This window comes from Oncorhynchus mykiss, chromosome 4 (assembly GCF_013265735.2).
Source record: "Oncorhynchus mykiss isolate Arlee chromosome 4, USDA_OmykA_1.1, whole genome shotgun sequence".
Classification (NCBI taxonomy): domain Eukaryota; kingdom Metazoa; phylum Chordata; class Actinopteri; order Salmoniformes; family Salmonidae; genus Oncorhynchus; species Oncorhynchus mykiss.
In genome coordinates, this window is record NC_048568.1 from 13,891,574 (window position 1) to 13,917,300 (window position 25,727).

At 42.8% G+C, this 25,727-nt stretch overlaps 2 protein-coding genes across 2 annotated transcripts in view; one reads left to right on the forward strand and one right to left on the reverse strand.

Annotated features, from left to right (window-relative positions):
- Positions 1 to 25,422, reverse strand: part of LOC110522132 (5'-nucleotidase domain-containing protein 1) — a 58,812-nt gene extending 33,390 nt beyond the window's left edge. Inside the window, exons 1-6 of the mRNA XM_036975680.1 lie at positions 24,998 to 25,422; positions 24,312 to 24,403; positions 23,928 to 23,999; positions 23,609 to 23,718; positions 23,359 to 23,438; positions 23,170 to 23,251 (exon numbers count right to left, since the gene is read on the reverse strand). Of these exons, the coding sequence (XP_036831575.1) occupies positions 23,170 to 23,251; positions 23,359 to 23,438; positions 23,609 to 23,718; positions 23,928 to 23,999; positions 24,312 to 24,403; positions 24,998 to 25,090 (529 nt within the window). The 5' untranslated portion in view covers positions 25,091 to 25,422. The remainder of the gene's footprint in view (positions 1 to 23,169; positions 23,252 to 23,358; positions 23,439 to 23,608; positions 23,719 to 23,927; positions 24,000 to 24,311; positions 24,404 to 24,997) is intronic.
- LOC110522131 (collagen alpha-1(X) chain) lies at positions 16,746 to 23,009 on the forward strand. The gene is made up of 3 exons (XM_021600261.2): positions 16,746 to 16,877; positions 17,383 to 17,527; positions 20,519 to 23,009. The coding sequence occupies exons 2-3, from the start codon at positions 17,398 to 17,400 to the stop codon at positions 22,372 to 22,374; spliced, it is 1,986 nt and encodes a 661-aa protein (XP_021455936.1). The 5' UTR covers positions 16,746 to 16,877; positions 17,383 to 17,397; the 3' UTR covers positions 22,375 to 23,009.
- Positions 25,423 to 25,727: the final 305 nt, after the last annotated feature.

Here is a 25,727-nt window from a genome sequence, read left to right on the forward strand (position 1 = left end):
AAGCGGATAACGATTCTTCACTGTTATGTCATTCAGCCCTCGATAATCTATGCAGGGGCGCAGGGACCCGTCCTTCTTCTTAACAAAAAAAAACCCCGCTCCGGCGGGAGAGGAGGAGGGGACTATGGTACCGGCGGCAAGAGCTACAGACAAATAATCTTCGAGAGCCTTACGTTCGGGAGCCGACAGAGAGTATAGTCTACCCCGGGGGGGAGTGGTTCCCGGAAGGAGATCAATACTACAATCATACGACCGGTGTGGAGGAAGAGAGGTGGCCCTGGACCGACTGAACACCGTGCGCAGATCGTGATATTCCTCCGGCACCCCTGTCAAATCACCAGGCTCCTCCTGTGAAGAAGAGACAGAGGAAACAGGAGGGATAGCAGACATTAAACATTTCACATGACAAGAGACGTTCCAGGAGAGGATAGAATTACTAGACCAATTAATGGAAGGATTATGACAAACTAGCCAGGGATGGCCCAAAACAACAGGTGTAAAAGGTGAACGAAAAATTAAAAAAGAAATGGTTTCGCTATGATTACCAGAAACAGTGAGGGTTAAAGGTAGCGTCTCACGCTGAATCCTGGGGAGAGGACTACCATCCAGGGCGAACAAGGCCGTGGACTCCCTTAACTGTCTGAGAGGAATGTCATGTTCCCGAGCCCAGGTCTCGTCCATAAAACAGCCCTCCGCCCCAGAGTCTATTAAGGCACTGCAGGAAGCTGACGAACCGGTCCAGCGTAGATGGACCGACAAGGTAGTGCAGGATCTTGAAGGAGAGACAGGAGTAGTAGCGCTCACCAGTAGCCCTCCGCTTACTGATGAGCTCTGGCTTTTACTGGACATGAAGTGACAAAATGACCAGCAGAACCGCAATAGAGACAGAGGCGGTTGGTGATTCTCCGTTCCCTCTCCTTAGTCGAGATGCGGATACCTCCCAGCTGCATAGGCTCAGCACCCGAGCCGGCAGAGGAAGATGGTAGTGATGCGGAGAGGGGGGCAACGGAGAACGCAAGCTCCTTTCCACGAGCTCGGTGACGAAGATCAACCCGTCGCTCAATGCGAATAGCGAGTTCAATCAAGGAATCCACGCTGGAAGGAACCTCCCGGGAGAGAATCTCATCCTTTACCTCTGCGCGGAGACCCTCCAGAAAACGAGCGAGCAAAGCCGGCTCGTTCCAGCCACTGGAGGCAGCAAGAGTGCGAAACTCAATAGAGTAGTCTGTTATGGATCGATTACCTTGACATAGGGAAGACAGGACCCTGGAAGCCTCCTCCCCAAAAACAGATCGATCAAAAACCCATATCATCTCCTCCTTAAAGTCCTGATACTGGTTAGTACACTCAGCCCTTGCCTCCCAGATTGCCGTGCCCCACTCACGAGCCCGTCCAGTAAGGAGAGATATGACGTAGGCGACACGAGCAGTGCTCCTGGAGTAAGTGTTGGGCTGGAGAGAAAACACAATATCACACTGGGTGAGGAACGAGCGGCATTCAGTGGGCTCCCCAGAGTAACACTGCGGGTTATTGATTCTGGGCTCCGGAGATTCGAAAGCCCTGGAAGTGGCCGGTGGGTCGAGGCGGAGATGGTGAACCTGTTCTGTGAGGTTGGAGACTTGGGTGGCCAGGGTCTCAACGGCATGTCGAGCAGCAGACAATTCCTGCTCGTGTCTGCCTAGCATCGCTCCCTGGATCTCGACGGCTGAGTGGAGAGGATCCGAAGTCGCTGGGTCCATTCTTGGTCGGATTCTTCTGTTAAGGTGCGTGAATGAGGACCCAAAAGCGAACTAACGTAAACAGGGCTTCTTTAATAACAAAACATACGTAGGCTCAGATGGACCGGCAGATTCCGACAGGACAGGACAAGGTTGCAGCAAACATGACGATAGTCTGGTTCAGGCATGAATAACACAAACAAGAATCCGACAAAGACAGAAACAAAAACAGAGAGAGATATAGAGGACTAATCAGAGGGAAAAAGGGAACAGGTGGGAAAAGGGGTGACGAGGTAGTTAGGAGGAGACAAGGAACAGCTGGGGGAAAGAGGGGGAGAAAAGGTAACCTAATAACGACCAGCAGAGGGAGACAGGGTGAAGGGAAAGGACAGAAACAAGACACAACATGACAATACATGACAGGAAAGATCCAATCTCTTTATTTCCCCCCCCAGCAAAATTAGGCCACATTTAGGCTATTGTTTATATGTGTATGTCACACTGTTGAGGCAAAAATTGGAGTATAATGCTTGTATGGATGTCAACACATGTTCATGTCATCGTCACCAATCAACTGCATTAAAGACAGACTACCACCACCGATTTCTGTATGCTAGCTATGCTGCCAGCTTATACGAATGGGAGTTAGCATTTAGAAGTCACTTCTTCTAAACCTGAAAAGGGACAACATCTAAAAGTTATGCAGCGAAAACAGCCAAATATATCCTCATCAGACTTAAGTAACCACATTGGTGACCTGTTACAATACATCTACCGTGACAGATTTGACGGATATCCACTTTGGTAGATCAGATTTGCTGAATGTGCGGCCACCTGGTCAATGGAAAGGTCTGTGTTCCATCGATCCCTTTGCCGCGTCTATTGGATGATTTGAATGAACATCCTACATTACCTTGGAAATGATTGCATAACAATACCAGGCAGCCATTGCGAGTGTACCCATGAGTTTACCAGTCAAACTGCCAGGGTTAGAAGTTCCAAGCCTGTTCTATTCATTTTATTTCTACGTGTGCTGCTGCTGCATTGTGGTCATTCATTGAGCTGTTCGTGACGGTCTTTATCCATAACCGTCGGTTACACGGTTATACATTTATTGTGCCAGCCCTATTCATGCGATCCATCATACAGTATGATTTATGGCAACATCAAGGTGCTACCGTACAGTGCAACACAGTTAAACCCGAATTGCTAACAGGGATACTGAAAATAGTGCTGAATGACAACTGACATTTCACACCCCTAAAGAGGCCACCTAATGGTTGCATGTCAGTGAAACATTTGACTCTTGATGAATATAAACATGCTGAACTCATGTTTCTGATCAAATAAACTTGCCACCCTCCCACCCTCAAGAAACAAATCTGCCTAGATTTTAGAAGTATGGCTGCTTAAGTCTACAATGACTTTCTGGTCTATTTGGTTTTGCACAGTATGTACAGATGTAGGATCTTAATTTCATCCATCTTTTGTTGCCAAGAGATTTCCTGCACATGCGGATGAGCTTCGTGATTTACATAAATTCACTGAAAACCAACACTAACACACCGTTACATTAACAGCATTGCACTTTTCATGAAGCTTACTTTTGGCCAGCCCAGGGGAAGTAGCTGGTGCCTTGGCGACAGCAAATGGGGCTACTAATAAAATACCTAAGCCTAACCACTGATCAAGCAACATTACGGACTAAACGTTCAAATGTGACAATATGGGTCAAATTAAGATCCTACACCTGCACTTCTGCTGTTATTGTTGCATGCAAAACAGAAGCTTGACTAATCTCACTAATCTAGCACAGATCAAAGAACAAACTAAACTGGGACATAATTTGGAGTGTCAGACATAACAGTGTACATTCCCACCCTTTGAAGAATGATGCCTTACCAGAAGTCGTATGAAAACAGACGTACATTTATTACGCAACACTGGTCACCATACTTGCACCCTACCCTACTTGCCATTATCAAACAAAAATATGAACTAAACCATACAATGGATTAAAATATTCAAGAACCAAAACCTGAAAGTCTTAACAATATGGAGTATTTATGTTAATTGGTCAAATAAGAAGCTGTGTCTCCCTAATGAAAATGGGAAATGCTGTTGACACAACTAGAGATACACACTCCTCAGAGACAAGCAGATGCAAATTGTGCCCTTCCTGTATATGGACACAACCCTGAAAAAAAGCTTCTACCTCATTTCAAAGACAAACTTAAAAAACATAAAAGCAGAAAATTGTGATAACTATGGCCATGCCACTGAAATAAACCAAGAGTTATGGATAGTGGATACAACACAGAGCACTCAGAGAGTACTGTAGCAGTCTGGCCACAATGACTGCTAGAAATAAAGACCAGAGAGCCTGGGATCTTCTACTATAGTACAATGCCTCAATGATTCACTCCTTTCATGTTTCTGCAAATAAGCATTGGCCAACTCATTTCACAGTTGTTATGGGTGCACTGTAAATGTAAACCTAGACAGGCAAATGACCTTTCTGCCCAGTTTTCCACTGTCGTATCGTTCGGAACATACAGTGTGTGACGACATGAATGACTTCATGGTACCAAGTTTAACATGTAGCTTTACAAAGCTGTAAAAACATGGATACCGTTGCTATGTCAACACGGGCTGCATGCACACGCTCAATTCATGACAAGTAGGCTGCAAGATTAAACCATTGCACATGCGTGCTTAAAAATATTACAACCAGAAGGTCACAGAAGAAAAAATGATTTTGCTCATTCAAATTTCACAAGTGTACCAACATTTTCATTTGACAGTGCGCCAAAGTCTGGTGACCGTCCTGATCAAGAGCAGTCCCGACCAGATCAATTACTACTTTTAGCCCAGAGTCTGAATGGCTACAGATGGATGAAATATGGATGACCACCAAGCAAATCCACTTGAGGAACCCAAGTAGACAGTGATGACTTAATGCCGCACAGATGGCTTTAGATAAGCTGAGGTGAGAAAAATGTACCCTTTGGTAAGCAAGTGTCCTTCCACTCAGTTGGGGCCCTTGTGTTAGACCAGGTAGTTACTCAGAAAATAAATACCATTTCAGGAGGTAAAGGTCGGTAAACGGCGTGGCTCACTCATCACGGCTGCGGTGGACTGTAGTGAGGGAAACTTTAATTAGATAGAATTTGAAGGCACATGCCATGTCTATGAAAAAATACATAGGAAAACACCTGCACACTGCTGTTCATGTTCCCAGGGGACTTTATTGTTAGAACGCGTCGACCCTTAGGTCTTCACCAGGGATCCGTGGAGACCTAAGGATCAAAACGTTGCCACAAAATCACCTGGGAACATGAACAGCAGTGTGCGCTGTTTCCCTTCTTATTTTTCAGGGATTCACCTAGAACTCCAGCATCTGCAAAAAAAGTACCTGGATGTGCGTAAGTTCCTCAGCTTTAGTATATGCCAAGCCATAAACTTCATTTTTTTCCCTACCCCGTTGATCAGAGCAGTTTGAATCTTGACAGATTGCACCTATGGACCATGGCTAAAGTTGTGATTTATAACATTAGTTTGGTTGAATAAGTAAATTTTTAAAAAAAATCTAAAAAGGCTCACAGCTCAGAAATAGATGGCTCACAGCTCAGAAATAGATGGCTCACAGCTCAGAAATAGATGGCTCACAGCTCAGAAATAGATGGCTCACAGCTCAGAAATACTTTGGAGCCGTTCTACTCTGGTGTTTATTACATTTGAAGGGTGCTATACATTTTTGTTGTTGTAAAGGAACAGAGTACAGGGGCGGTTTCCCAGACACAGATTAAGCCTAAACCAGGTCTAAAACGATATGGATATTCTCTATTGAGAATGCTTTTTAGTCCTGCTGTAGGCTTAACCTGCGCCTGCGAAAACTGACCCAAGAAATAGGAACAACAAAGAATGGTCAAACTAAGGGTAGAAAAACAAGTTTGGCAAATCTATATATGGAACACACGGAGGGCAAAGGGTGGTCAAGGATGTGGCCTAGTTTGATATTTTCTGCCTTTAAATGCTACCCTTGACAAGCATTAGCTAACAAACTAGTTCTTATTTAGATCTGCAGGATTGCCAGGGCAACCAAGCACATTTCAGTGTTGCCTTACCCCAGTTTACTGGCACAATTAAAAACGTATATTCTCATGTGTGCTCCTCCCAGTCACTCCGTAAAACTCAGGCAAAGTGGTGGAGTAGGCTGCATGTGCTGGTGTCCCCAATGTGCAGTAAAATATAAGTATAGTTGTTCCAGTGGTTATGTTTATTTTTTGCCAGTAACACACATCTTTCCAGCTTTAATCCATTTTTAACAACATGTGGACTAGGCTAATACACTTTCCCTTGGTGACATACATGTACAGTTGTTTGGTGATCATTTTCATTCTCTCATTTAGCGTGACACTTCATTGTCATCACCAGTATCTTGAAAAGCAAATGTAAGCTCACTGGTATTTACCAAATCAGCAAATCACAACCCTAAAGCAAAAAAGTCACTTTTTCCTTGCACCAAAATACTTCAAAATAAGCAGTCTTAGTACAACCATTTTTGCTGATGATGGCTGGCTATATTTGATTAATTATGGCTTAATTGCTGAAAACACCAAGAAGAATTGAGGGTTCCATTTATCACTTTGTTTTCCTTTGCTAAGTCCAAAATACTTCCACTGAGCGAACCTGACTTTCATGTCTTCATAGTGATTAAATCAGGGACATGCTTAACAAGCCTTCACCAGTGCTCATTAAAGTGCAGTTATAGAGCCCAATGCAGTTAAACCTGGCTCATATCTCACATGCTCCCTTCGCATCACCAACGATTGGTTTATGATTTGTGGAGAAACAACTTGAGCCTTTTCAAGTGGGGGAAGTGGACTTCACAAACTTCACCTCAAGTTGAGTGAAAGTTTCTAAACACTGCCACTTACTGTAGCTTATCTAAACAATCTGGGACTCCACGTCTTTGCCTTTGTCAGACTGCCACATCACTAGCAGTGCCTGGTGCTAGATGCCATTTGGGGAACTGCCCCGCGGACCCCAGAAAAGGCATGCGTGCAACACCCACACTGTTCAAATCACAGGCAAATGGATCTTATTTAGCCTAATAATGATGTGAGTAGAAGTCTGCCTCAGTAACAATGGTAGGCTATAGATTCATGGGTACTTGGTAATTGGCTACTCTTTAGTAGCTGACTAGAAATACATTTAAATGTACAAATCAGGGCTATCGCCTTATTTTCCGATAAGGTGGTGCTGATGTAGGCTTAAGGAAGTTGGACAATTTACCTGTAACTACCATTTCCTGAAACCTAGAGTCATAAATTATATAAAAAATGGTTGCCAACACAGAAGTCTTGTTTTTGATCCTAAATTAAATTGAGGTGGTCTCAATGACAGTTTCACATTTTCTGTATGTGAATAGTTTGATGAAAAAGTAAACTGTGTTCTTTTTCATTTTGTTTGGGGAGAAAATTCGGGATTATTCCATTGCTGGATGCAACGTACAGTTGAAGTCGGACGTTTACATACACTTAGTCATTAAAACTCAGTTTTCAACCACTCCACAAATGTCTTGTTAACAAACTATAGTTTTGGCAAGTCGGTTAGGACATCTACTTTGTGCATGACACAAGTAATTTTTCCAAAAATTGTTTACAGACAGATTATTTCACTTATAATTCACTGTATCACAATTCCAGTGGGTCAGAAGTTCACATACACTAAGTTGACTGCGCCTTTGAACAGCTTGGAAAAATCCAGAAAATTATGTCATGGCTTTAGAAGCTTCCGATAGGCTAATTGACATCATTTGAGTCAATTGGAGGTGTACCTGTGGATGCATTTCAAAAACCTACCTTCAAACTCAGTGCCTCTTTTCTTGGCATCATGGGAAAATCAAAAGAAATCAGCCAAGACCTCTGAAAAAAACATTGTAGACCTCCGCAAGTCTGATTCATCCTTGGGAGTAATTTCCAAACGCCTGAAGGTACCACGTTCACCTGTACAAACAGTAGTACGCAAGTATAAACACCATGGGACCATGCAGCCATTATACCTCTCAGGAAGGAGAAGTGTTCTGTCTCCTAGAGATGAACGTACTTTGGTGCGAGAAGTGCAAATCAATCCCAGAACAACAGCAAAGGACCTTGTGACGATGCTGGAGGAAACAGGTACAAAAGTATCTATATCCACAGTAAAACGAGTTCTAAATCAACATAACCTAAAAGGCTGCTCAGCAAGGAAGAAGCCACTGCTCCAAAACTGCCATAAAAAAAGACAGACTAAGGTTTGCAACTGCACATGGGGACAAAGTTCGTACTTTTTGGAGAAATGTCCTCTCGTCTGATGAAACAAAAATATAACTGTTTGACCATAATGACCATTGTTGTGTTTGGAGGAAAAAGTGGGATGCTTGCAAGCAGAAGAACACCATCCCAACTGTGAAGCACGGGGTGGCATCATGCATCATGTTGTGGGGGTGCTTTGCTGCAGGAGGGACTGGTGCACTTCACAAAATAGATAGAATCATGAGGGAGGAAAATTCAAGACATCAGTCAGAAAGATGAAAGATGGTCGCAAATGGGTCTTCCAAATGGACAATGACCCCAAGCATACTTCCAAAGTTGTGGCAAAATGGCTTAAGGACAACAAAGTCAAGGTCTTGGAGTGGGCATCACAAAGCCCTGACCTCAATCCTATAGAACATTTGTGGGCAGAACTGAAAAAGCATGTGCGAGCAAGGGGGCCTACGAACCTGACTCAGTTACACCAGCTCTGTCAGGAGGAATGGGCCAAAAATCACCCAAATTATTGTGGGAAGCTTGTGGAAGGCTACCTGAAACGTTTGACCCAAGTTAAATCATTTAAAGGCAATGCTACCAAATACCAAATATAGTGTATGTAAACTTCTGACCCACTGGGAATGTGATGAAAGAAATATAAGCTGAAATAAATCACTCTCTACTATTATTCTGACATTTCACATTCTTAAAATAAAGTGGTGATCCTAACTGACCTAAAACAGTGAATTTTTACTTGGATTAAATGTCAGGAATGGTGAAAAACTGAGTTTAAATGTACTTGGCTAAGGTGTATGTAAACTTCCGACTTCAACTGTAGTACTGTACTCTAGCTTACTGTAGGCTATTTGAAATATAAAACAACTAATGTAGGCCTATAATGAGCTTGTTTCAGAGCTCCATCCCTGACCTAATCCACCCAGTTTGGTAGCCTAGTAGGGAGACCTTTCATTTAAACACACCTTGTTGTCATTGGTGAAATGACTATTATCAAATCCTTAGCAGCCTACTGTTGACATACAGCTATATCAAGAGTACAGATCAAGAACTGATTAATTGACATAGACTGTTTAAGATTTAGTAGGACTAACATCACTTTCTGTGAAGGACGGTATTAGTTTAACAGCTCTCTAACATGTCTGTTTCTATCGGCGCAGCGACGCGCACTGAACAAACGCACACTGCACGTTTCTTTGCTGTCAAAGCATGTCTGGGCAAGAAAGTGTTCTCGCTTAGTTGACTAAACGCTGTAGCTAACTACCTTTGTCATAATGATGCCTTAGCTAAGGAGCTAACTACAAAATAGTAGTGGCAATGTGCTTGACTAACACATACAGTTTTGGAAAATGTATTTGGCAAACAGCTCGTTCTCCATTTTCCCTAAACTTTTTCCTCACACATCACTGGTATCAACCGACAAAGTGGAGAGCTGAGGGAGGGAGGAAAATAGTCCTCAGACTATGGAGAGCTGATTGGCTCAGTCGTCTGATTGGCTCAGCTTCAACTTCAGATGGTTCAGTCAAAAATCACAATGCGCCAACTAGAAAGAAGCCTGTTGTTGCATATTTTCGGGTAGTTTTCCGTACCAGCGTACTTGAACCTCAAATTGTGTGCATGGTACGCAAAATGCGTGCAGGTTGGCAGGTCTGCATTTGAAACCAAATGATCACAGAGACAAAACGCCTTTCAAATAGGTTATATGTTATGATTTCTTTCCTGGTAGGAAAGTGCTTTGAAATCGAAGTTCAGTGTTGTACAGACCTATTTCATTCGTCTCCTGCGACAGCAGGAGGCCAAACACGTGGAGAAAATGGGAAAATGCTTGATTCCACACAAAGCCTAATTGGACACACGAAGCACCCATTTTGGGATGAGAGGAGAACCCAACACTATCTTTAAATGTTCTGTACTTTCTGCTCCATGCCAGAAAGTATGTGTAATTCTCCTCCCACGGTTTCTTTTTCTCAAAACACACCTAAACAACAACACGTTTCAACAGGCTTTAATGTATGGATTTCGAAAGGGCTAAGCTGATGATAGTTACACGCATACAACACCTAGACCTATGCACTGAGGTTGCAAAACATTAGGAACACCTGCTCTTTCCATGACATGGACTGTCCAGGTGAATACAGGTGAACGCTATGATCCCTTATTGATGTCACTTGTTAAATTCAATCAGTGTAGGAGACAGGTTAAAGAAGGATTTTTAAGCCTTGAGACAATTGAGACATGGACAATGTGTGTGCCATTCAGAGGGTGAATGGGCTAGGCAAACGATTTAAGTGCCTTTGAATGAGGTATGGTAAAAGGGGCCAGGCGCACCAGTTTGAGTGTGTCAATAACTGCATCGCTGCTGGGTGTTTCATGCTCAACAGTTTCCTGTGTGTATCAAGAATGGTCCACCACCCAAAGGACATCCAGTCAACTTGAAGAGCATTAGAGTCAACATGGGCCAGCATCTCTGTGGAACGCTTTCGACTTCTAGTAGAGTCCATGCCCCGACGAACTGAGGCTGTTCTGAGGGCAATATTAAGGTGTTCTTAATGTTTTGTATACTCAGTGTACATGGCCAACAACAATTGTATAAAATGAGGGAACACATATAGTGGTGAACTACAAAGATCATTTACATTTTTCTAACACGAGTAGTAAAAATATAAGAGAAACTGTTATCCAGACAATTTAGTACCATCAAGAATAATTGGGTGAGCAGATATGGGATCCTTTTTTAGCCAGCCTAATGAGAGTAATTTGATTTAAATAACATCAAAAGGAAAGTGAGCTTATCCCTTGGTACCATGGTATTCAAGAGAAAGTGTTATTCAGAAGTTCTTCCTCATTCATTGGCACTGAATTTCTGTTGAAAAAAATAAGTAGCTAGCTTACCTCTTAAAAACTCTACCAAACAATCTTACCACCGTACAGAGAGTGGTGTTCAGGGATTCTTCCCAACCCACACACCTAAAATAAAGATCGAACCAAGAAAAACAAAAACAAACCTTTGACAGAAACCCAGAAAGGGGATATCCACATGTTTTAGTGCTGCAGGCCACCAAGGATGATCGGCCGCAGCTTCAGAAGCACCATAAACAAATTGTGTGTGCAGACATTAGTGTAATGGCACGGTGTAAAACATACTGTAGGTATGAGGATTGGCATTATATTCATGTAAGGTTGGTAGGCAACTTAAAAAGTGAACCTACTGCATCCGTGTGGGTTTTTCACACTTGAATACCAGTGGTGGTTTGGCACTCTGCAGTTCAGGTTTTCAACCATATCCTGGTCTAAAGACCAAAGTGAAAACTCAGCATACTAAGATAGCCCTAAAATATAGCTATGGGTTGTTTACCAACATGCAAAGGCTTGGATTTTCCATAGTACTTGAAAGGCTTATTCTTTGTTTTCATCCGACCATGATTATTTTGAGAGCTTCGTAATTTGCTAAAACACAGGAGCTCCTTCCAGTGAAGCAAAAACAAAAACGCACCATGGCTGGTCATGTTGGTAGGTGTCAGACGCCAAAGCTATCTCCAACACCACCTCCAGACAGTCGAGCCAGCCCGGCCAAGCCCAGGCAGAGCCCTCTAAGTCCACAGGCAAGCCCCCAGGCTCAAGGGCTGGACTTTGGGGCTGGGTTGGACATGCCAAACTAGACAGGAGCTATCTGATTCAACAACACAGAAGTGCATGGGAAGCAGAGTGAGGGATAATGGAAAAAACATGGAAAACATCCCATGGTCTTTCAAAGGACTGTAAGATTATATGCTTTTGGTGAATATAACCACATAGGCATATAACCATATAAGCAGACTCCCCATGCTTTATAGTGACCATTAATCAAAGGTTTAAACGTAATGTAAATTAGACATGCAGTCAGTGCACACATAGCAGCCTTGGCCTCTTCAGGAACTCAAGCCAACCAAATAGGATATACCAGCTTTCACCAGTTACTCATTTTAATGGCATGTCACATCTCACTATAAGACGACTATAATAATCCTAGAAAAACAGCTAACTCTGATAAGCTGGCAACATACATCCACCTAAGCTGCATGCACCTTACACAATACAACCTTTGGCTTAGTTCAGAGTCAAACGAAGATATATAGTCGGCAGATTTCAATCCAGGAGGCAGACTTTCAGATCCATAGTAGAAAATATTCTGCAAATTACAAAAATCTGTCAGACTGAAGAATGTTGCCCTTTGGACAACATGTTCAATCTTACTTTGTTGGAGTTAAAACGCATTTAGAAGAAGATTGAGCGACAGTGGCGGTGTCTCAACACCAGACAAAAGCCATGGGATTGGCTCAAGCATCCATGTGAGCCGTTTGTTCCACTTAAATGGCTCTGGAGGGTGTGCAAGGCATAGTTAGACTTAAAGGCACTAGTCATTAAGGCTCTGCGTCTTTGTTGCGTCCTGCCTCAATGAACATAATTGACTTCTAACAATCCCCTCCCATTACCTGGTCCTCAAGGAGAGCCTAAAATTGGAACCAAATCTGATTTGAAACATTCTCAGGCTTCAGCGTGAATTTTTTTAAACATTGGCCTAAATTCCCCTCTTTCTCTGATTACCAGCTTTTCAGTAATTTATCAAATTAAATACTTTCATCTTGAAATGACAAAAAAAAAAAGTTGGGAGGGATGCATTTTGGGTTCCTATTCTGAAACAACCTCAGACTCCTCAGGTTGTTCAGTTCTGCTTCCGACCGTGATTTCGAGACGTTTGTCTTTCGGGTCTCTGTAATTGCACCCACACTAAGCCTGGAGGGCCAACATCAACCCTTCCATTCATAAAGCTGCAACTGCCTCTTAGTGGCATATTGGGTTTATTAAAATGTTAAATCTGTATCCCAGCCACTTCCCAGCTAAAACATGCCATCTTTAGATTCCCACTTTCCATTCTTCTGACTAGCTTAGTCATATCATCAACCTGCAATTATTTCCTCCGTTCTCTCAGGCAGCGTGGCATTCTCAAATCACCGGGAACAAACAGAGGAGAGAGATTCATAAGAGACTAAACTTATCTGTCTCACCCAGACTGCGCCTTCCCCAGCACTCTAAAACTGAACTTGGGCAGCAAAGACAAGCACAGGGAAAATGTATGATGATTTTTGAGACAATTTGTGAGGGAAATTATGATGGCAAAATCATACATTTCATAAATCTAAACACAAAATGCTATAAATCATTGGGTTTTTTTCTGAACTGCCCATTATAAGATTTAAAATGCCTTAATTGTATTTGTAGTCCCAGCCACCAGTCTACCAACTTTACCTATGAGAATAAATAGACTACGAAAAGCAGTAGGTATTTTGCACACCAGACATAAAAAAAAAACATGATAAATGCAAAAGACCATTTCAAACAGATAGAAAAAGATTCAGCTATCAATTAGCCTAGATTTAAGACATCGGCCTTGTGCTTATTCATCAGAAACAAATTATAGCAGAGTGCAGATTTGATCTACAGCATGCCTGTATCCCATACTAAGATAACGGGGTAAACGGTTGGCACCATTGTCTACGTTGTGTGAGAATCCCAGTCATTATCATAGCAATTAAAAGGAATGAAAGTGAATTAGTCACGTCTGGAGAGAGAAGCTGCATATTCTACAGTTTCAACCGCAGCACTCTCTCCAGAGCCTTTCATTGACTCAGAATGCCACCCCATCATAAAGTGGTTCAGGTGTGCTGTAATAATAATAATAATACATGTATTTGATATAGTACTTTCATACAGAATCTCAGTCAATTGAAAAAAATAGAAAATGAACAAAGAAAAATTCAGGGTGCTGGCAGTTCATGGGAGATGGTCTTCCACAGCTAGATGACGATGCAGTTCAGTAAAGGAGTAACTGGCTTGAGTGGAGATTGGGTTGATGGTAAAGCCAGGGAGGGAGAACATCAGTCAGACAGGCATAGAACTTTTCACCAGGCACCGCTTTCTCCGAAGTTCACGGCTACTCCTCCTCTGTAGGTAGGCAGCACGGAGCATCCACCAACCGAAAGTGTAGCACGCACCTGGGTGATGCTTTGGCAGCTAAAAGCGCCTGAGAGACCCCCACACCTCGGCAGTAAATCAGTAACAGTGTCCTACGAGGCAATGTATATGATGTGATCGATGCTTATTGTAAAAAGGCCAATGTTTATGCTTTTTGTTACAGGCCACAGGGTCACAACGCAAAACTGATGACAAGTACAATAGAGGAATCTTGAAGGTGTTTCACTTCTATCCCCGTGCAGAAAAACGATCTGTAAGACCTGGTACTCCTCCTTTCAAACTCCACAAGTCTATTCATGTGCCTCTAGTCTAGGCATTAACTTACGTTAAAATGACACAGTATGCTTTTAGATAGGGAGGAATGAATCCTGACACACCAACAAAAAAAAATCATGGACCCAAATAAAAAATGAACACGTTGCCACTGTGTGGTCTACACGGCTTTCATGGTGAAAGTGTGATGGAGGGACTGGAGCCTGCAAAGTTTTTAAGTGTTGACTCCACCTCCTGCAACTCTGTCATTTAAACTAAAGGGGTTTACCAAGGATGCCCAGTGGCTTGATTGACTTTCTTCTGCAGGCTGTAAAACTAAGAGTTGGAAATATGTCGGAGAAAAAAAAACGCAGACACTATTTCGGGTTTTTCTAAACCTAAAACATCCTCGAGCCCATTTCAGTCTACTACAGTAAAACTTGACCTGGCAAGGATTAACAGGTGCAAAACAACTCAAAGACAAAGATAAATACTGCAGTTTAGGAGATAGACACACAACATATACAAAAGGAGCAATTTGAGGCACAGCTTCTGTATACAAAATCGAAGGCTATCTTGACATTGTGGGTAATAACAACGTCATTATTTGGGGAGTAGGCATTTCCTGCTAGCACATGGTGACATCACAAAACACAGTTGCTAGACTCCAAAAGGTAGGTACTGCCCGTAAGAATAGATACAGTGCCTAGTGAAAGTCAACACACCCCTTTGCGCAATTCTCACATTTTGTCGCCTTAAAATGTCATCTAAAAAAGAGAGTACATTTAGATTTTTTCCCTACAAATCTGCACAACCTGCTACACATTTTCAAAGTAAAAGAAAAAGTATAAAACATTTTCTAAATTAATTTTTAAAAATGTAAAAAATAAAGGTAATGATAGCGTATGTCTTCAAACCCCAGAGATGGTAGCACCTTTGGCAGTGATTACAGCTGTGAATTATTTTGAATAACTCTGCACAACTCTTGCGGCAACATATCCATTGTTTTTGTCAAAATTGCTCAAGCTCTGTAAATTTGGTTAGGAAATGATTGATGGACAAGCAACATCAAAAACTTGTCTCTGAATTTCAAACAGATTTAAGTCAGGACTGGGACTAGACCCCTTTAGAAACAATCATCAACATCTCTTGGAAAGCCATTCTGGTGTGTATTTGGCATTAACATTTGTGTAATAGTCCCACTGAAAAATACAATTCTATCCCAGGGTTAGGTATCCAGAAGACTGAGACAGGGTCTCTTAACTTTTTACCTGGGTGTTGATCATTTATTTATTTGGATTCTGACAAACTCTCCAGTCCCTGCTTTTGACATGCATGCCCATAACATGATGTTGCCGCCACAATACTTGAAAATACAAGACATCTGCATTTTTTATTAATTTTTTTATGTCATTTTGAAAATGTGGAGCAGGTTGTGTAGATAATTTGTTTTATTCCTATTATGATTTCATTTTAAAGGCAGAAAATGTGACAAATGTGCAGGGTAGACTTTCACAAAATAATTTAGAGGTGACAATGGACATTTGAGAACCAGACCGCCAGAGGTCTGAGGACAGAAACTAAACTCTGCCCTCTGGTGTACCCATCTTGCACTGTGGCTCAGTGGAGGCACAGTACTGCTATATGCACTCTACACCACACACAGTTTAAACAATTTAACTCTCCAGTAAATAAATGTCTATAAATGTAAGTCATGTTTACCAGAGTTCATTAAGCTGACATAGTGTATTGATTTTGCTACCACAATCTAACATTACAATCCTGTTAAGAAAGCAACACATTTGTTTGCGTGTACAAGGCTGAAACTTCACTGTTGCCTGGAACTTCCCTCCATAAGGACTCAATGGTCTGGGCCATCCAGTTATTTACTGTTACAGACAGGGACTCCATGGGATGACAGGAGGAAAAAGCTCAAGTACAGACCGTCATTAATTTTCCAGGGCAAAAATGCTCACTCTGTCAATAAAATTATTTTGGAGACCTTGAATGTACTAAAGCCATTCCCCAGCACCTGTATTTGAGCAGACGGAAATATGCAGAACTGGGTAGAAGAGGGGAACACTTATGTTGTTTTTCTAATTCATCTATAAAAAAAAACAGCAATTAAGATGTCAAAGACATCAAAGAATCAAAGTGAATACCCATATAGCTTTGTGCATTATTACGACTTGAACATACGACCACATATACCCACAAATGCCAAAGAGTTCAGAAACAAAAAGATAAAAACGTATCTTTAACTGAATGAAATCTAGTTCAGTCCTGCTCCATTGAGGATGGATGGATGAGGGAGGAGCTGTGGGGTTTTGAAATGCTATGAGAGGACTATCATCCTGAAGTGACATGCCTTCTCTCTCGGAGGATATGGCACCCCTCATTAAAGCTGACATCACAACGGGGTGGGGCTTTTATACTAGGTAGATTCTGGGTGATGCTGGAGACAGATTTGGTATAAATACCCCATACCCAGTGGCCTGGGTAGCAGCAGCCAGACTAAGGACTATACAGTACCGTGCCAGGACAGTAGCCACCCGACCCTCACTGATCTTTTGGAGCCTGCCTGCTGGTAAGTGTATCCTGCCCGCTCTCTCTAGTCTGCTCTCTCGGTGTATGTGAGTGTGGCTCTCTGTGCCTGGTGCTGTGAGGTGTAGAGTGCATTGGGCCATTGGGGAGGCAGTTGGGGTCTTGGGGGCATGGTTGAGGATCAGGTTGGGGCAGTAGGTACTGGTGGCATCTGGCCTCAAGTCGTCCTCATAGCAAGTGTCTTATCTATCTATCATTGTGATGAGATGATTCACTTGGCGAGGGAAGGGATGACCCATACATGGGAGTCTGAATCTGACTTAGCTCTGGAAGTCTGACTAAAGATTTGGGGCCTGCAACGTTCCCTCCTGTGCTAGTTTCTTGTCATTCTGACACAGAAATGTTAGTTTGTTGTTGCAGGCCCTGCTGTAGTGACAATAGAACTGCAAAGCTACTGTATGAGAAATACAGGAGACGCCAGTGTAGTGTCTCTGTATGTTGAAGACCGTTCACATTTCAACATTCTGTTCTACATTTCTTTCTTGCAGGTTTAGCTTCACAGGATGGACCTCAGAGTGACAAGCGTTCTCCTCCTCCTGGTGGCCTTGGCCGTGGCAACACCAGAGAGATACTACCATGTACAGAAAGTAGCCAAGCAGCAGCAGCATTATCCTACCAAGAGCCATGTCCAAAGTAAGTCTCAACGTATTCATGTCTATTTGCACGCTAATGCTCCGAAGATAATTCTGTATCAGCTTTAAGGTACATTCTCTTGGTGAAAGGTTTATGGAAGGTTTAATTCATTACAATTCTAGACTGTACTGGAGGTTTGTCATTAGGGCCAGGAGGTTTTCTTGGCCACCTAATAGCCGTCAGTGCCAAAAGGAAAATACTGGGTGCAAGTGCACCCCAAATGTCAAACTGGAAGATACTTGGCTGTTTTGAATTCCATATAGCTTTAACAAATGTAATTAAGCACAGCATGGTAATATATATATATATATGGACAAATAAACATATCAAAATAAAAAAAAGTGATGTAAAACAGCAAAATATGCAGCATCATTTTTCATTTAAAAAAACTTTTGTTTACAGTGGAAGTTAATTGCTACCAAAACACTCACAGATGTAGAGTATTACATCTCGACATACTTACCTTATGAAACAGGATTGATAGTGCATTATCCTTTACAGGGGAACAAGTCAATTAAACAGACTTATTGATGCATTCTGAGGCAATGTCTCAGTCCAAATTGTTGAGGGTTTTCACCTGCCCATAGATGTCGTGACAAATTGGAAACCGTGGACCAATGCATCCTTCCACAGCTCCCAAGAGAGGACACAGTCATTCATCATCAGAAAGTGGATAATAAAAATATGATTACAGTAGTTAAGATAATAACCATTCTCCTGCAACAACGCTGACAGTCAGATCACAGAGGTTCTGTAGCAGTGAGAGCCAGGGGCAATTATCGCTTCTGTACGCCTCATAAAAAGAGCACCCAACGCACCAGTTAAATGTCGCTAGCTTCCAGATTCCATGTCACTCTTGACAAATATTGAAATATCCTAACAAGATATCCTACTATCCTCTCTTCAGGAGAAAGCTCAGAAGACAGCGGGGGAAAAAGTATAGAGAGTAAGAGAGTGGGGCTTGACAAAACGGCAGAGATGGGACCATTCGGTCAAGAATACGGTCCGGAGACGAGGGTTGTCGCTCAACCAGACTACGTCACTCAGTAGCTTTGCTTAAGATGTTTCAATGTATTTTTTAAATGTATTATTATGGCCGGTGTCCTCTGACAGAAATACAAAACTTTCCCACACGTCAACAATGCAAACAGATGTTACCACGTTGCACTGGGCACACCCAAACAAACTGCTTTGTAGTGCTTAAATTGTCCCAGACACGTCTCAATACAAATGCCCTACAGTAGAGTAGACACAAATGCAAATCATCTTAAATATGCTGTAAGACTTTAAAAAGTGCCATCCTCAGGATGTATAATGTGAGAGCCATGGCATGGCCTATATATAGAACGGTATGGTTTGAGGCTGGCAATAGACATAGGATCTAGGCCTAACTAGACAAGTCAAGGTTGAACAGCTGGCTATGCCACAGTGTTGTCACCTTCCAGTTTCTGAGGTTTGACTTGGCTGCCAAACTGTCCAGTTTTGGCACTTTCTGTTTTTCCTCAGGTTTCAAACCTACTCCTCAGTGGCTTTCAAATTACAGCCCTGTCTGGCCATTTTGTTCTCAAAGTGCTATTCCAAAACAGGAAAAGGCAAACACTTTATGTGCTTTTCTACAAATCATCAGTCAATTAAACTTCAGTCACTTTAGCTAAATGTTTCCTACTGACTTCTGTAGTAGTACCTTACACCATGGCACTACTATACCACACATTACTTGAGCAGCAACAGCCTTGCCAATAAATTATAAAATCACTTTTAATAATACAATTAATACATGAATTGATAAAAACTGTTAATAATTGCTAGTGCCTTGAAGTTTTATATCTAAAAGGAAACTCTGTTTCAAAGGTCACTGTCCCTTTAGCAGCGTCAGTCAAAAGGGGGCAGGGTCATCAACTCGGTGATGCAGCCAAGCTACAGCATAAGGCAAATACTGACCACTATGGACTGAATTCTGATATCTGAACAGTGGTAAAATGCCACAGACTTAACACAAATAGCTCAAGCGAACACATTAATGGTTATACAAAATGTTAGGCATAATATGCAACAAACAACATGGCTTCGGGAAAGTTATTTATATAGGCAGAGGCGTGGAGGTATTGTGGGCTAACCGCTCAAAGACACAGGGATAAAAGTATCCCTTCAGAATTTCACGACCTAGGCCAGAGTTCGAGGCGATGCACATACGTCAACTGGAGGACCACGAACCATAATCACGCACTACAGACAACTTGTGAAATTAAAGGGTTCAACATAGCGTGGGCAAATGAAACTAAAATAACTGGCTACAGTAGTCTAATGTGGTCTCAATATGCTGAGAACTGTACAAGGACCCCAGTGTTTATATGAACATATTCTCAGACCACTGGTGCTGTCAAAATGACCGTGGGAAAAGCAGTCAGTGCCCGCAAACTCCCTCCATAATCACAGAGCCTACATCCCCTCGGTTGTTTAAATCTCATTGTGGTGTTTTAGAGTGGAATACCAAAGCAGAGGTAACTCAAGGAACCAATTGACAAGCCGAGTTGTCCCCCCCCCCCTCCCCCGATGCTATATGTTTGCAACAGGACTCAATAGGACACAACAACCATGACTGGATCAATAGGTGTAACAACTGGTGCATGGCAGAGTTGTTCATCCACACCCATACAAATAGGGTGCTGATATCAGAGTCATCAGCTTTTCAAAACATCTAAGATCCATTTGGGGCATCACCGAGAAAACGTCAATATATCTTTCCATTCAAATTCAAAATGAAATAGACAAACGTTTCAGATGCACCCCAAATGAAAACAGGACTACATGAATACTCTGTTAACAGATAACGGACTTGGATAAATTCATTTTGACTGAAACCTAATGATCTACTCTGGAAAAACTGACAAACTAATGAAGTGAAAAAAGATATCCTAAAATCTAAACCAATTACAGTTAACTGCAGTTGTTACCTGCATCTTAGGTAATTACGCTTATCCATTTCCACAGCTGTTTCAGGTGAGCCAGGTATTCCCGGATCCCCTGGTGAGCCAGGACCTATGGGCCCCCCTGGGCCTCCCGGCAATAACGGCGTGGGACATCCTGGACAACAGGGCCCACCCGGGGCCCCCGGACCCGCTGGCTACTCCGCAGCTGGCAAGCCTGGCAGTCCAGGTGGTCCTGGGAAACCAGGTAGTAATGGAATGCCCGGTGAGAAGGGCCATACTGGCGCACCTGGAGCCATGGGTCCAAGAGGATCACCCGGTTCCGCTGGAAGCCCAGGACCTGCTGGATACTCTTCTGCTGGCAAACCTGGCCCACACGGTCTGCCCGGAGGCATGGGGCCAAGGGGTGAGAGTGGACTTAAAGGGCATCCAGGTATCCCTGGTCTGCAAGGACAAAAGGGAGAGAGGGGAGTTGGTATTCCTGGGGCACCAGGTGCAAACGGCCAAGTGGGCCCAATGGGACCCTCTGGTATGCCAGGGCAACCCGGGGTTGGTAAGTCTGGTGCCACTGGATACCCTGGGGAGCCTGGGAAGTCAGGTACTCCAGGTAGGGATGGAGCTCCAGGAGCTATGGGTCAGCCAGGGCCAAAGGGCCACAATGGAAACCCTGGGGTAGGAGCACCAGGAAAATCAGGTGAGAATGGCAGTCCAGGTATGCCTGGAAATATGGGACCTAAAGGTCCCCAGGGACATGCCGGACAACCAGGTGCACCTGGCATACCAGGAGTTGGTAAACCAGGAGCTAATGGCATGCCAGGTGACAGAGGATCTCCTGGTACATCAGGAACCACCGGTCAGAAAGGAGAGCCAGGGCCAACAGGTTACACTGGGGCAACAGGTGCTACTGGCCTTATGGGTCCAGCTGGGCCACAGGGTGCTAGAGGATTTCAGGGAGAACCAGGTGTGCAGGGATCTAAAGGAGATGTCGGCATGCTGGGAGCTCCAGGGGCAAAGGGAACCAAGGGGGATCAGGGACATCAGGGTTACGCAGGGAAGGCAGGTATCCCCGGGGCAGCAGGTCCTCCTGGTGCAACCGGCGCTACAGGACATCAGGGTAACAAGGGTGCTCAGGGCCATGCTGGCTCTCCTGGTCAGCCAGGTTCAAATGGGCTTGCAGGAGCAAAGGGACACCCAGGCACACCTGGAGGCCCAGGGAAACCAGGCGAGAGCGGCATCCCAGGGACAAGAGGACCAGTGGGGCCTTCAGGTCCAGCAGGTCAAGCAGGTCTTAGGGGTCACGCAGGTCTTCCCGGCGCACCCGGCCCAGCTGGCCAGATGGCCAAGGGAATGTCTGGTCCTATGGGTCCACCTGGAGCTCCTGGTTCCAGAGGTAACGATGGTAACCCAGGTGCTATGGGACCTCCTGGCCCACCTGGTCCCCCTGGTGAGATGGTCTACCATCACGAGAAGAGCATGCCCATCAAGTCCCATGAGATTATGATGCCTCATGAGATGATGAAGGCCCCTATGTCCGCCTTTAGCGCGGTTCTGACGGTGGCTTACCCATCAGCGGGTTCACCCGTTCCATTCAACCAGATTATTTACAATGGGGAGCAGCACTATGACCCCCAGACTGGCATCTTCTCCTGCCAGGTACCAGGTCTCTACTACTTCTCCTACCATATGCATGTTAACGGTGCTAATGCATTGGTGGCACTGTACAAAAATGGTGAGCCAATCATGTTCTCATACGATGAGTACAACAAGGGCTTCTTGGATCAGTTGTCTGGCAGCACTGTACTTATGCTGAATGCCCATGACCAAGTCTACATTCAGGTCCCTGATGAGGAGACCAATGGTGTCTTCGCTGCCGACAATGTTCACTGCTCTTTCTCTGGGTTCCTGATTGCCTCAACGTGATACAATCACTAATAACAGCTTAAAAGAAACTACCTAAAGAAATAGTTCAGTTTGTAACTTCCATCGAGATTGGGTTGTCATTGTAGAATAAAAGATTGACGTAATATTCTACAAGTTCATGTGTCATTGAAAAGGCTGAAAAGGCAAGAGCAGCAATTCTCTCAAGTATTCTATTAAGAAGGGCTTTCGGTTCATGGAGGCATTTAAATTAAATGAGAAGAAGAATATAATTTAGGAATTCAATTGTTTGTCATCACTATTCCCTTTCCCAGTATATGCACAAGTATTCAGCAAACAATGATCAAGGAATACAAACCAGTCTGAATAATTCACAAAATGGTGCTCTTTGACTGCCTGTAACATTTACAGCAGATTTTTGTTGTTGTTTTCAAAGTCTTTAATAAATATCTTGTAATACACATGCAAAGGAAATCATGCTTGTTTTTTTAAGGCAATGTTGTAAGTCAGATCGCAACACCTTTAACAAACCGGCCGTGTGATATTGCAACACACAAGATGAAAAACGGTCACAAAAAAAGTATTATGTCAAAAACAACTCTATGCCTGAGGATGCGTTATGCTATGTTCAACATACTGATCAAAGTAAAAGAATAAAGTCTCATTTCTGAAACTGACGCCGTTGTCTTTTCTTTTTGTGTCAGTATACGAAACTGAAAACCTTGTTTTGAGTTAGACTATTTCAGCCCACTGATATGGTGAAATAGTGATTTCTGATATGGTCCTCTGTTTCAACAACTGAAAGTGATTTGATTATTGCATAAGTAATAAGCATACCTTTGAATGCAGATGTGTTGTAATTGTGGTCGATGGCAGCAACAATGTCTTTCCAGAAGTCTGAATTCACCTCGTTCCCACGCTGTTGACAAAAACAAAATCATGTTCTTGCAAGGAGATACAATTTGGAAAAGAAAAAAGTGTAAACATATTCATTATCTACTCACTTAAAAACATTTACATTTTTACCTTACGCAACATATCCACAACCCTTCCACAGAGAAGAGCCCCGGGAAGATCAAAATAGTTGTCATAAAAATAGTACTTTGCTGCAGAGAATAAAACAGAACATATTTATTGCAAGAAACAATCCAATCAATAATCACTCTTTAGTCTTTTACATATATATATAAAAAAAATGAAACTGCATTGCAAAAATAAAGCAAAAACTGCTTTCACAATTTGGATGGGACACAGAGATTCAAGATTACAGACTTACTCGATTTCGTAAATGAGGTATTAAGGCTATCAAAGTTCTTCCATTCCCTTTTTGAACCATAATGTTTAATGATCTCCTCTGTGCTGAGGTTATTGGTCCCATGGGTTGCTCTGATGAAAACAGGTTTAAAAATCAGGGGTTTTAATTCATTTGCGGTGTAAAGAGGAGTAACAAAAAGGCATGCCCAAATATTGTACATTGATACAAACACTTAAAAACAGGCATTCCCCCCCCTCCCCCCCCCCCACCCCCATATCAATATAAAAAGGAACCCAATATCAGAGCGTGTAGTTAACTGTATCATTTACTGTTACCCTACCGTAAAACGGTTCCATCTTCAGCCAACTTAACCAAGTTTCCATCCTCAAGGTCTACCACTAAGCCTTTGAAACTGGACATACAGAACACACATTTCATAGTGGTCACTGGCAAAGAACAAGCGTGTTGATCAATGTCCTATGCTAAGCAATAACAATAAGAATCTGTAAGCGATATTCCCCAGAGCACCATGCATTCATCCAATGCCTTTCATTTTTTTTAAGTGCCCTTTATCTAACCTGAAAATGGGGTAGTCATTCACAGTAGTGGAATGATGCATGCAGGTAGTCTGAATCTACAATGGCACACCACAGTCATGAATGATTACAGCCTATTGAACAATGTGTTTTCTGCAGTCATTCTGCTGCTGCTGCTTGTGACTCACCAGAAATCCCAGGAAGCAGGGGTCAATATAAGAAGGTCCTTGTCATAGTCTTTATGCTCTACCAGATACCTGGTAAAGCTCTCATAGATCAGCTGCAAAGAAGCACAAATATATAGGGTCTCACTTGCATTCTATTCTATCCACAGGTGGGGTGAACATTCAGTGACACTGAACCTTTATGTTTGTACAATACATAAACACTGTGCTGGAAAGACAACTACCGTGATGGAGCTGGCATACAGCTGGCAGTCAGATGTCACACAGACTCAGCTGTGACTCTGGCTGGACTGCTGGCTAATTTGTTGTTGCATATTGCTTATAAATCAAATGTACGCATGCTATAAACACATACTATACAGTGTTGTTAGGTAGGTAGCTAGACGTTGCATTGTAACAATGTTTTGGGCGGGCGCATGCATCGCAACTGCAATGTTTACCATATTAACACCATGTAGCTAGGATGTATGTATTCTATTCCATTCGTTCCATCATACATTGTGAGTATTAGCTATTGATCAAATGCAGCGAGCCATGAACGACTAACTTAACACTGCCAGCTGGAAATGATGGTTTATGTTGAATGCAAGCGTTAGTATACTTAGTAGCTAGCCAGCCGGCTAGCTATTGTTACAGTATCATATTGTCAGAAATCACAAGGACAGCCCGTGAGCTATAAATAAACTCACCCTAGAGGTCTCCTTCAAATGGTACCGACAGAGAGTGTGGTCCAAATCAAAACCAATTACATCACAATCTGAAAGGGAAAAATATTCGCTCATTTTAACGAGGGCCCTAGAAACAATCGAAACCAAGGATATTGTACTGTTGGCTACACACGCCTGCACACTGTATCTGTCAATGTCGAATCTGTACCCTCCAATATATTTGTTCCTACGGCAACACGTGGGTTGCTGTTACAAGGGGATGCTTTACAGAATGTCTCCAATAACCAGGCACTGTCGTACACATTTAGTAAATCAAGGTCTACGAATTGTTCATTCATTGTTTGACATTCCGCATCAACCGCAATAGTGATATAAGGTGGAGGTGCGCAGAACGTGCACAAAAGGTTTGTGCCCGAAGCTTCCGGTCAGGGTGTACCGTAGTACGTCAAATAATTGTGCATAGGTATTCGAAGAGCGGGGCTTTTCTAACAGGGTCCACACATATCCTAGATAATTTCAAGTTCTCAAAAAGTTGTAGCCTTAATTATTTATGCTAGTTAATTAACTAAACTTAAAGCCTAACATTTTGCCCACACATATGGATAGGCCTAGCCCAAGAATCTACTCTTAAAGCTAGAATCCTTAGTTGCTTAAACAATGTTTGTAAATAATGTAAACAAACACTGTATATACTCAAAACACAGTTAAAACTATAATTTTGATATAATGGATGGTCAGTTCTTGCATCCAA